A 12,306-nucleotide genomic window follows, 5' to 3' on the forward strand; every position below is an offset into this window, starting at 1 on the left:
ATTAATTATGCATAAGAGTTTGTTATCCATTGAGAAAATATATATGTTGCTATAATCATTGGTGTATAGAATTGAACACATTTTGTTTTCACATTCTCGTTGGGGTAGTTAGTTATTCACTTGGTCTCTAATAACAATGACTAAGAATCCGTTAATATTCCATCAGCTTGACCAATAAAGCATGAATGCAGCACCATCATGTTTAGGTTGGTCTATGAATTTCTATCTAACTATCTTTCATTGATATACATTATTCTTTTGGTACATGAACCCGTCCATTTCCATGATTGATAGTTTAATTATTATTATTATTTTTCATATTAAGCATAATCTTTTCATGTTCTCCATTGTAGCCTATGAGACACGGACACTCCTCGTTAGGTGTGCCCTTTTGTCGGACACACGTCGGTGTTTTACAGTTACCGACACATGTAATTTCATTAAATTATATTATTTTTTCAAATTATTATAGATGTTAGACATGTTGGTGCTTATGTCGTGTTTGTATCTATGCTTGATAGACTGTGGCAGACACAAATATCTCCGTTAAAGAGCAATGCACCTTCAAAATATCTTCTAGAATCCTCCTTTCTATTTTTTTCTTCAAACAAGCCTTTTGTGCAACACAAATATGTGAGGTTTTATTGTTTAGCCATAAATCAAATTCATGTAGCGTCTTCGACAAAAAAGAAAAAAATGAAACGTCCTCTGTAACTTGTCTATTTTTTTTAATAAAATAAATATCCATTCCTTCAAAAAAAAAAATTAAATATTGAGAAATTCTTAGGTGAAGCCGAACCTAATTTCAAACGTTACAATATTATATTATTTAACTTCATCCTCTTATTTTCTTCTTTCTCTATTTCCTAATTCTTCTATTATTCCTTGATATGTGCTCACAAGTAACATCTATTTGCTTTCATTACAAGCTCTCATTCTTCAACAAAATTTTTGTATTATACTTATGTTTTTCCATGGGTTGCTACTCACTTTGAACATTCGTTTTGTTTTAACAAGTAATATTTCATTAAATTGATGATTTTTCACGGTCACAAACACGTCAGAAATCAAGAAGTTAGCAAAGAAGATGAGAGTCCACAACACTATCAATATCATTTTTTACTCATACATACAAATTTTGGTATATTTTTCCTCTCAGTAAACAATAATTCCGACAAACCAATCTTTTATTTTGAATTGCAAATTTGGCCTTGATTTCAGTCTTTATTTTATATTATATTTGTAATTGCATTTGGCACTTTGATATTTGATATATCCTTGGTGTATAATTTCTTATTTTGATTATTTATATATGTATCTTTTGCAGAAGACGCCGTATATAAATTCGTCCATGTTTATTTATACATTTGCATTACAAGAATTGGAGAGCATTGGTTGCTTACATTTTCTATTCTCAACAAAATAACTCATCTTTTAATTAGGCAATCATCTCACCATCTTCCTTTCTTCTTTTTTCTAGGCAATTTACACTAAGATACAACGATTTACTTATAGCCTTTTAATTAATGTCAACATATATTCGAATTCATATGTTATTAACAACTTCACTACATAAATAAATTAATAATTATATATTCTCTAAAATTTTCACAAACTAAACATTCAAGATATCTGCGCAACGTGCGGGCTTATATCTAGTATTATTTTAATAGTTGTATGTGGATGTTTTTCAAGAAATTTCACAGACTCTAAAAAAAATAAAATAACAAGTCCATTGGAAATAAGTTTCGGTGGAATTTATTTTTATAGTTTCCTGTGGGTTTTTCGCAGGAAAATCCAAAGGACAAAAGTTTATCTGCATGCACTACAACCACTCCAATGTATATTTTGGTGTTGAGAGAAAAACTCATTTTCCAGATCGGATAGAAATTGGCGTTGAGCCGAACACAACTCCACAAAATCGGTGAGAATTAACCCTACTTATAAACACATGTTCATGCTATTGTCCAAAGTGGAACTTTTTAACAGTATATATTTTTCAAAAGTGGATTATATATTAAGTAAAAAATCCCATATCATCACTGAAAAGTAAACACAAAGAACAACATAAAATGGAAATGAAGACATTGTTCTCTAGTTATCACAATCAGTACAACTAATGTCATCACTAGGAGTGGAAATTGGTTGGACTTACTTAGGCTTTAAATAGGTCTAGCCGTGATTTGTAGTTTGTCATAAGTTTATTTTTAGGTTTAAGTATGACCTTTTTGAAAGTTCGGTATGATTTGTTAGCCTACTTAACGATCTATTTCTCATGAACATATTGAAATAAGTAATATGATCTATGTTTGAATCGATTAATGAGATAATATATGACAATAAGATTAAAGCTTTGTTTTGATATTTAACTACGTAGATATCTTGGAATATTTGACAATATATAATACTCCCTCCATCTGGAACAGAATGAGCATCAACAACAAAATTATCAACTTTCACATTTATGCTAGGGAGTAAACACAAAGTACAACTTAAATGGAAATAGAAAACATTATTTCAATAATTATCATAATCCCTATCACTAATGTTATCACCACCTTAAATTTCTGTATGTCTGTCCTCTATCAGTTGCATATTCAAAATACATCCTCTGGAAGATCCAACACAGAATTTTGTCGACGAGTCTCCAATAACTTACTCTCCATTTCTTCCAAAACAAGAGGGGAGCGATGATGATGATTCCGAACCTAAAAACAAATCCCAACTCCACACTTAAAAAATTCCAGTCAATTGAACAAGCTAGCCTTTCACATGCTGGCTGTAAGGGCGGCTCATTCTGCCTTTTACCATTTGGTGTTTCATTCAATGGAGGACCATATAGCTCTTTGTTTCCTTCAAATGAAGAAGCCTGAAATGACTGAAGTTGCGTACCTGTTGGGATCTTCCCAACCAAATGATTGAAGGAAAGGTTCAAATAAGAGAGGAACGACAAGCTTGCAAGTTGGACGGGAATTTCACCAACCAATGAGTTATTTGAGAGATCCGATGACTCCAACTGTTTCAGGTTTCCAATAGTTGATGGGATTTCACCATATAGACCATTGTTTGAAAAGTTAAGAATATAAAGTGCTTGAAAGTCCATCAACACCTCTGGTATTGGTCCTTCAAAATGATTGAATGAGAAATCAATGGCTGTGAAGATTTTTATAATTTTCACCAACTCCACTTGTTGTCCTTTATATGAAACTACCACACTATCCTGATAATATACAAAGGTTGACGTACTCCCTATGTGAATAAAGTCTGATACAACATGATCTTCATCGTGCATCATTTTTTCCCATATTGTGAAGAATGTTTCTGGTAGTTTTCCGTTGAAATCATTGGAAGCAATGTCCACAATTTGAATCATTTTCCAAGGCTTATTTTCTTGTAAAGATGAACATTCTATGGAACCATGAAATTTGTTGTTCCGCAAAACCAAGACACAAAGTGTTGGTATGTTTTCAAAAAGCATGGAAAACCACAATTTGATTTGATCCAATGTCCAATACTTGTAATGATGAGCAGTGAGAGAGACACTTGGGAATTGGCCCATGTAAGAGATTTCCATGGAAGTTCAAAGAGCTTACAACACAAGAAGTTGGAAATGTATCTGGTATAGATCCATTTAGGTTGTTATTCCACAAATTTAATGCCTCAAGCGTACTAGTCATTGACATTAAACATGGAGAAATTGTTCCCGAGATGTTGTTGAAGGAAATATCAAGCACTTGAAGATTTGAAGCTTCACATAGGGAATGAGGGATGCTTCCTACTAAATTATTATTTGAAAGAGATAAAAAAGATTGTGTTAGGTAGGTAATTACCAATATTTTGTAAAGGTCCTTCCAATTCAGTTAGAAAATTGTGAGAAATATTCAGGATTTCAAGAAATTGTAGTTTCCAAATCCAATTGGGCATTACTCCTTGAATTTGGTTATTTGAAAGGTCTAAATATATCAATAATGAATGATTTCTCAAGAACCTAGGGAAAGTTTTCAAATTGCAGGATGCCATTGCCAACCATAGAATGCTAATATTGGGAAAGGAAGTCTGATTAGTGTTTGCATCATTCACATTGATTGATATGTTGTTGTATGAAAGGTCTAATTTATATAACTGTCTAAGCGCTAAAATCTCATTGGGTCCCTGATAGATTATTTCTACTTAAATCAAGGCCTAATATTGGGAAAGGAAGACACGTTGATGAATTCATCAAATTTACTTAACTGGTTGAATGCAAGCCGAATTACCTCCTATGATGGAAGTGTAAAAAGGTATGAAGAAATTGCACCACTCAAATCATTATAAGAAAGGTCAAGAAGTTCCAACCTCGTGAGCTGAGAAATCTCTTTTGGAATCTGCCCCACAAATTCATTATATGATAAATCAAGATAAGTCAACTTCTCCAACTTGTTGAATCCTGATGGAATGGAAGAATTGAAATAATTCTCACCCAAGTTCAGTTTTTGGAGATGTTGGAGACTGAAAATACTACATGAACAATCAAATCCACCATAAATTGATTCTTCACTAAGGTCAAGACCAATAACATGTCCCTCAATGTCACAGGTAACACCAGTCCAATTGCAGCAAACAATGATTGTTGACCCTCAAGACATTTGGGAGAGGCATATAAGTGATATATATGCAGTAGTGGCAACAGAGAATGATTGAAAATAAAGTTATTTTCATTGCTCTCTCTCTCTCTCTCTCTCTCTCTCTCTCTCTAATTACTCTCGGACACAATTTTAGTTTGATATAAATGTGATAATATAAATGGTGGTATTATATAGTTGCAAACACACTCTCCAAGGTGAAACCGGGCAAAGTATAAAGAAGTTTCTTTGAAGAAGAGCAGTGTGGTCACTCTCCATGATTTTTTTTTTTTTTAATAGCAATATATCAAAATTGTAATTTCAATCAACTAGTTTTTCAACTATAAACTATCAAATTAGTCACACACACAAAAAAAAAAAATATCAACTAGCATTGTCTAAATAAATTATCAACTTTTTTTTAGGCAAAATAAATTGTTAATCATCAGGTTAGTTTAACTTTTTCCAAATGAGTACAAAATAAATTAGAATATTGTGTTTTAATAAAAACTATGTTTGTGTTCTAATGATTTTAGTGGAAAAATCATTATGCTGGAAGGCGGAGAGTTGCGTGTTCGAACTCACCTCTCTATATCAAATGTCTCTATCGTCTTTTACCATTTGAACTCTACCTATGAGACAATTTGTTCAAAACTTTATTTACACAAAAAGCTACGAAGATCAAGTCATTTGAATTAGAACTAAAGATACTAAATAAATTCTCTAAAACCAGCAGTTAATGACTCAGTCTGAGCTGATTTTGACACTTTAATGTGCTCCCTGTGTATGCAAACCAACTACAAATTAATTTATATATTTACAAAGGATGTGGAAGTTAATCACTCACACTTGATACCTGATAGGTATCTGGTAAGTGTACCAAAAACTATCAAAGTAGTAAAATTTATAAGTTCGTATTCACAGGGACTGTTTCAATTTCTACTCGGCAAAGACGTTAAAATTAAGGATGTATTAAATTTATAGGGTTGCCCTAGGCAGTTGGATTAAGTGCTAAAAATAATAAATTGCAAGTAAATACAAATGGTTGGAAGATATATAGAAAACAAATTATTAAGCCGGTGATGAAAAGCTAGGGCTAGTAGTCATTCAATTCCTAAGATCAATTTATGTGATTGAAAGAAGCTAAGGTTAATAGTCATACAAACAATCATATGAAAAGCAATGAACACAAATAATTCTGAATAAAAATTGAATAACATTGATTATAAAGAGAGTTTCAACTACTGATTCATATATTCCAATAGGTTCATCATAGCTTAATCAAAGGAAATTAGCTAGACATGATCAAAGGGATAAACAACATAGTAAAAGAAAATAAACCGAAAGAGTTTCGACGTTGCCGGCTTTACTCCATAGTTTATATCCAACGGTGCTATTGTTGTCCTCCAATTATCATGTGCTTCCTGGCTTGATTCCTGCTGTGCGGCTCTATCTTCCCAAAACCATGTGGCCAAAATCGTGATATCCTGTACGGCTCACTTTCCAAACCGTGATTGCACAATACGTGAATCCTTTTCTTGAGGTGCGGCTGTTCCTTTTATAGCAAGCATGATTGGTTTCTTTTCTTTGGTTACGGATAGTCACTTCCTTGGCCCAACAAATGTCCATGCCATTATTTTATTTTTCTATTCACACCAGCCCATAAGCGAAACAATTGTTCTCATCCCTTAAATTCATACGTGGCAGCAACTTAATTCAATCATCGTGGCACGTTTCGTGGTTCATCGTGCCACGAAATTTCCAGAAAGTATTAGTGAATTCCACATCCTTGCAACGTGCCACGATTAGAGCAAACTGACACGATTCTTCACATTTTTTTTCCTCTTTTTCTCAATTTCTTCCTTTGGGCTCTTGTTCCTGTTTTAATCTGATTTCACCATGAATTACAAGCAGTTGACTCTCTAAACATTACAAAAAGGACACAAATATGACTAAAAAACTAGTAATGACGTACTGTCATCAATACCCAACAAATTACGTACATCATATGGTATTTATATGCTTTTTATTGTGAATTTCATTATTCGAACTAGGCTTGTTTTCTCTTTATTATTTGTTGTTTTATTTTTGGGTAGTTAATATGAGTAATGTTTGGGAATCCGTATGATACTCTCTCGTTTTAAATAATTGTTTCTAGTTGTTTATATTTTCCAAAATTTCCTTGTCGAACCGGCCAAAAATTTGAAAGAAATTTCGTGCAAAGGCAATTTCATGCACTGTTTTATGAACCACAGTGGAAATCTTATGAACTTCAGTGGAAGCATTTATCTGATGCTAGATTTGTTGGCAAGATTCCAATAGAGATTTCCCATGTGACAGATCTAGAGAAATTTAGCAAGTTATTTATAACCAGAAGGAGGCTGCAACTTCCTCATAGAAGCCATTATAGATTAGTGAAAGTAATAGACAACAATCAATTGTAGCATTTTGTATGAGAATTAAAATAAAAGCACTCTACAATACAATTTTTTTTTAGAATTAATGTTTTTTAAAAAAAAAATACAAATAACAGAAATTGCATAAAAAGGAACAATTTGGAAATCACAGGAACTGAGTTAGACCTTCAAAATCAAATTAAACAATTGTTTTACCAAAAGGAACAATATTAATTAGTTTTTTTTTTTTTTAACAAAATGATTTAGTTATTTGGTTGATATATGAAGTTTTAACTTATACTTAGCTTTTGGAGTTGTATCCTCTTGGTTTTCTTTTTATTTCGGATGAAACACTATCACCACAATTTTCAATGATACTGCTTTATTTAAATTTTATAGAATGTTTATTCAAAGTCATAGTACATATCATCACACACAAAGGAGTAAACACAAAGTACAACTTAAATGGAAATGGAAATAGAAAACATTATTTCAATAATTATCACAATCCCTAGCACTAATGTTATCACCACCTTAAAATTTTGTATGCCTGTCCTCTATCAGTTGCATATTCAAAATGCATCCTCCGGAAGATCCGACAGAGAATTTTGTCTACAAGTTTCCAATAACTTACTCTCCATTTCTTCCAAAACAAGAGGGGACCAATGATGATTCCGAGCCCAAAAACAAATCCCAACTCCACACTTAAAAAATTCCATTCAATTGAACAAGCTAACCTCTCACATGCTGGTTGTGGTTGCGGCTTATCTGGCCCATCAATCGGTGTTTCAGTTAATGGAGGTCCATATAGCCCATCATTTCCTTCAAAGGAAGATTCTTCAAATGATTGAAGTTGGGTACCTGTTGGGATCTTCCCCACCAAATGATTGAAGGAGAGGTTCAAATAAGAAAGGAATGACAGGGTTGCAAGTTGCTCAGGAATTTCACCAATCAAATAGTTATTTGAGAGGTCCAAGGACTCCAACTGTTTCAGGTTCCCAATAGTCGATGGAATTTCACCAGAGAGATGGTTGTTTGAAAAGTTGAGAACATAAAGTAATTCGAAGTTCATCAACACCTCTGATATTGGTCCTTCAAAGAAATTGGATGAGAAATCAATGGCTACGAAGATTGTTAGAATTTTAACCAACTCCGTCTGATTGCCTTTACATGTAACTGTCACACCATCTATATAATATGAGTTGTACGATTGTGGAATGTAGTTGTTGCCCAATACAACATGTTCATCATGTTTCCTTCTTTCCCAGCTTGTGAAAAACTTCTCTGGTAGTTTTCCGTTGAAGTTGTTGAAAGCAATGTCCACAATTTGAATCATTTTCCAAGGCTTGCTTTCTAATAAATGGGAACATTCTATGGAACCATAAAATTTGTTGTTCCGCAAAATTAAGACACTAAGTGTAGGTATGTTGTTCAAACAGCATGGAAAGTCACCAATAATTTGATTTGATCCAATGTCAAATACCTTTAATGATGTGCAGTGTGAGAGAGACTTGGGAATTGGCCCACTTATGAGATTTCCTTGAAAGTTCAAAGTCCTTACAACACAAGAAACTGGAAACATATCTGGTATAGGTCCTGTTATATTGTTATTCCTCAAGTTTAATGCATCAAGGGTACTAGTCATTTTCAATAAACATGGAAAAATTGTTCCAGAAATATTGTTGAACGAAATATCAAGGACTTGAAGATTTGAAGCATTGCAAATGGAATGAGGGATGTTGCCTTGTAAATTATTATTTGAAAGAGATAGAAAAATTGTGGAAGAAAGAAAACTACCAATATATTGTGGGATGACAGAAAATTTGTTGGTAGAGAAATCCAAATATCTAACATATTTAGGAAAAACAGGTATTGATCCTTGCAATTGATTGTTATGAAGGTCAAGAGAAATCAAGTCATTAAGATTTTGCAAAGGTCCTTCCAAATCAGTGAGAAAATTGTGAGAAATATTAAGGATTTGAAGATCTTGCATTTTCCAAATCCAGTTTGGCACTATTCCTTGAATCTGGTTATTTGAAAGGTCAAGAGTGCTCAATTCGTCTTGGTTTATCAAGAAACTAGGGAAAATTTTCAAGTTGCAAGATGCCAGGTATAGTTCAAAAAAGCAAGGAATAGAAGATTGATCAACATTTGCAACATTCCCATTCACTGATAAGTTGTTGTATGAAAGGTTTAGTAAAATTAAGTTTCCAAGCTCCAAAATTTTATCTAGCAGTAGGGATCCGTTGAACTTGTTAAAAGAGAGGTTGAGATACGTAAGTGAACCAAGCTGAAAGATAGATGTTGGAAAAGGCCCTGAAAGATTGTTGCTGCTTAAATCAAGAGTGTTTAATGAGGAAGGAGAGATGATTTTAAATTCATCTAGTGTACTGAAGTGGTTGCATGAAAGATGAATCTCTTGTATTGACAGCAGTAAAAAAAGGATTGCAGGAATTCTGCCATCGAGAGAATTATAACTTAAGTCAATGGTTTCAAGATTCTCTAGTCCTTCAAAGTTAGAAGATAATGGAATTTGACCACTTAAACGATTATGAGAAAGGTTTAGACGGGTAAGGTTTTTGGCCATGCCAAATGGTGGCATTGGACCTGTGAAACTATTATTTGACAAATCCAAGTAAATGAGGTGTGTGAGGTTTGACAATGAATTGGGAAGTGTTCCATTAAATTGACAACTGGAAAGATACAATCCAGATAAGTGCCTCAAGTTGCCAATAGAGCTAGTTAATGCTCCAGAGAAGTTTGTGTTACTCACCATAATGCTGTGAAGAGATTCGCTAAGTGAGTAGTCTGGAAAAAAACCATGGAGGTTAGGGTTGTCAGATAAGTCAATATCTGCCAGTGTTCTAATTTGAAAGATATTTTGTGGAAATGTTCCAGTTAATCCACAATCCTGAAGATTGAGGGTGGTTAGGTTTTTAAAATTGGCAAATGTTTCTGGCACTGGGGATGAAAAATTATTGTCACGAAGAATAATGACTGATAGGTTCTCTAGTTTTGAAAGGGAAGAATCAAGGGGTCCTGATAGACCACAGTCTGACATGCCTAATTCTTGTAGGTCACGGAGCGGCAACAAAAGACTGGTCCATTCATATCCTTGAGCTGGTATACTTATACCATATAGATATAACATCCTAATCTTGGTCAACTTTTGAATACTGAAAAGACCACTGGAATTGTCAAATCCACCGGATACTTCGTTTCTCAGGTCAAGGCCTATAACTTGCCCCTCATTATCACAGGTTACACCACTCCAATTGCAGCAAGAAATGCTTTGATTCCACTGCTCCAGTTTATTAAAACTATCTGGTTTGAATGTGAGATTGTTTTTGAATTGGAGCAAGAATGATTGTTGATCCTCAAGGCATTTGGCAGAGGCAACATATATCTGGAAACTCATATATATGAAGTAGAGAAGGAAAGAAAACATTGAAACTAATGTAATTGATCTCATTGTTGTTGGATTACTTTGATTTTCCACCACACAACACAAGAGAAAACTGAGAAGACATAGGTGACAAATGGTGTACTTATAAAGTTGCACACAAGAGAAGTTTCGTTGAACAAGATCCATAAAGTTGTAACACATGTAATGGGAACTAAACATTGCATTATTTCAAAGTGAACCTTATAATATTTTATAGTTTCTTGACCCATAAATTTTTTCTCCGTTGGCCAATTTTTCATTGGAAAATTTGGATCACTTAAAGTGAAAACAATGACCCTACAATGTTGATATTAATTAATTATGCATTAGTGTGCCAACCATTAGTGTGCCAACCATTCAGCACCTCATATTTATAGTGGTTTATGAATATCAATCCTTCTATCTTTCACTTAATAAATATTTTTTATATTGACTTGTCTATTTTAATTTAATACAAATAAAATGATAGCCACGGTAAATAAATCCTTTTTTTATGTAGTTACTACTTGAAAATCACACATATTAATAGGTTGAGGCTCGATACGTTGCATGCAAAGATTTAATGTTGGACACATTTTGAAGCATCACTAGGCAACCCCTCATATTTGACTATTCAGGCGGTATAAACAATATATTCAGGCAGGCTCTCTTTTGTTTCTCTTTTATTAAAGGTCTTTTTTCAATAAAAAAAGTCATGGTTACATTACAACTTACAATCTAATGTTTTGTCAGTTGTTGATGGTTAAAGTGACATCACCATCGGTTTAAAGACATAGGCTCTGTTTGGTAAAAATAGCTTTTAGCTGATAAGTTAGCTGATAGCTTTTAGCTGATAAGCTAGCTGATAGCTTTTAGCTGATAAGCTAGTTGAAGTGTTTGGTAAAATTAGCGGTTCAACTAGCTTATAAACGTAAAATGACATAAAAGGACATTCTTAATAAAATTTATATCAATTAATACTTCAAATACTTTCTTTTTAAGAAATTTTAAGATACTTAAAAATTAGTAATTTAAATAATTAATTTAAAATATTATTTTATATATTATTATTAATAAATTAATTTTTTCCTGCATAGATTATTATTTATATTTATGTTTATTTTAATTTTATACTTTATAAAAAAAGTTAATAATAATGTTTCTATCTATTCATTTAAATTATAAAACTAATAATAATAAAATTATATATTATACTAACAACGAAAATTATAAAGGCTCTTTCAAAGCAAAACAAAAAAATTATAAAAAGGTAATGTTGTTTACGTAACAAAATATGTATATTGCAACCATCTTTTTTTTTTTTTTGTCAAGGTAAATTGCCATCTTCCCTTAAATATATTGCCAGTAACGTAACAATTTTTTGCCAATAACCTAACAATTTATAAAGGGTAAAAACAGAATTTAGTTAAAGTGATAAGGGCAAAAATGGAAGAAAAAATGAGAAGCTATTAGCTATAAGCTCAAACGCTACTTGAAGTAGCTTCTGAAAAATAGCTTATAAGCTCCTGAAATAAGCTATAAGCTCGTTGTAAAAAAATGTTACCAAACAGAGCTGTTTTTGTCAAATGAGCTTATAAGCTAAAAGCTAAAAGCTAAAAGCTCTTTTTGGTGGTTTATCAAACAGAGCCATAGTGGAGTATGATAGTTTTTTGAGCAGATTTCTCAATTTTATCATAGCCATCTATTCTTTGATTTAATCAATGGGATGTAATAAGACAGTCAAGATGTAAATATCACTGCCACTGATCTAACCTCTTTCTTGGTCTATTTAAAAATTCCGATTATGTGCCACCTGTGCCACGAACTGCGTTTGTTTAACCTCTAAAATGGTAGAAATTAGAGTTTGTTCTTAGAAAACTTGTTG

At 32.7% G+C, this 12,306-nt stretch overlaps 2 protein-coding genes and 1 pseudogene across 2 annotated transcripts; 1 reads left to right on the forward strand and 2 right to left on the reverse strand.

Annotated features, from left to right (window-relative positions):
- Positions 1 to 12,306, forward strand: part of LOC146926513 (uncharacterized) — a 90,962-nt pseudogene that overhangs the window by 44,494 nt on the left and 34,162 nt on the right.
- Positions 2,341 to 4,883, reverse strand: LOC146926518 (receptor-like protein 33). The gene has a single exon (XM_085758835.1). The coding sequence runs from the start codon at positions 3,572 to 3,574 to the stop codon at positions 2,552 to 2,554; it is 1,023 nt and encodes a 340-aa protein (XP_085614961.1). The 5' UTR covers positions 3,575 to 4,883; the 3' UTR covers positions 2,341 to 2,551.
- LOC146926519 (uncharacterized) lies at positions 7,363 to 10,587 on the reverse strand. The gene has a single exon (XM_085758834.1). It carries the CDS (start codon positions 10,467 to 10,469, stop codon positions 7,524 to 7,526), a length of 2,946 nt encoding a protein of 981 aa, XP_085614960.1. The 5' UTR covers positions 10,470 to 10,587; the 3' UTR covers positions 7,363 to 7,523.

This window comes from Medicago sativa, chromosome 4 (assembly GCF_051527215.1).
Source record: "Medicago sativa cultivar Bolivia chromosome 4, Bolivia_mono, whole genome shotgun sequence".
Lineage (NCBI taxonomy): Eukaryota > Viridiplantae > Streptophyta > Magnoliopsida > Fabales > Fabaceae > Medicago > Medicago sativa.

Excerpts from the sequence above, each read along its gene's own strand:
- LOC146926518 (XM_085758835.1), bottom strand. The coding sequence starts at position 3,574 with ATGGAAATCTCTTACATGGGCCAATTCCCAAGTGTCTCTCTCACTGCT.
- LOC146926519 (XM_085758834.1), bottom strand. The coding sequence starts at position 10,469 with ATGAGATCAATTACATTAGTTTCAATGTTTTCTTTCCTTCTCTACTTC.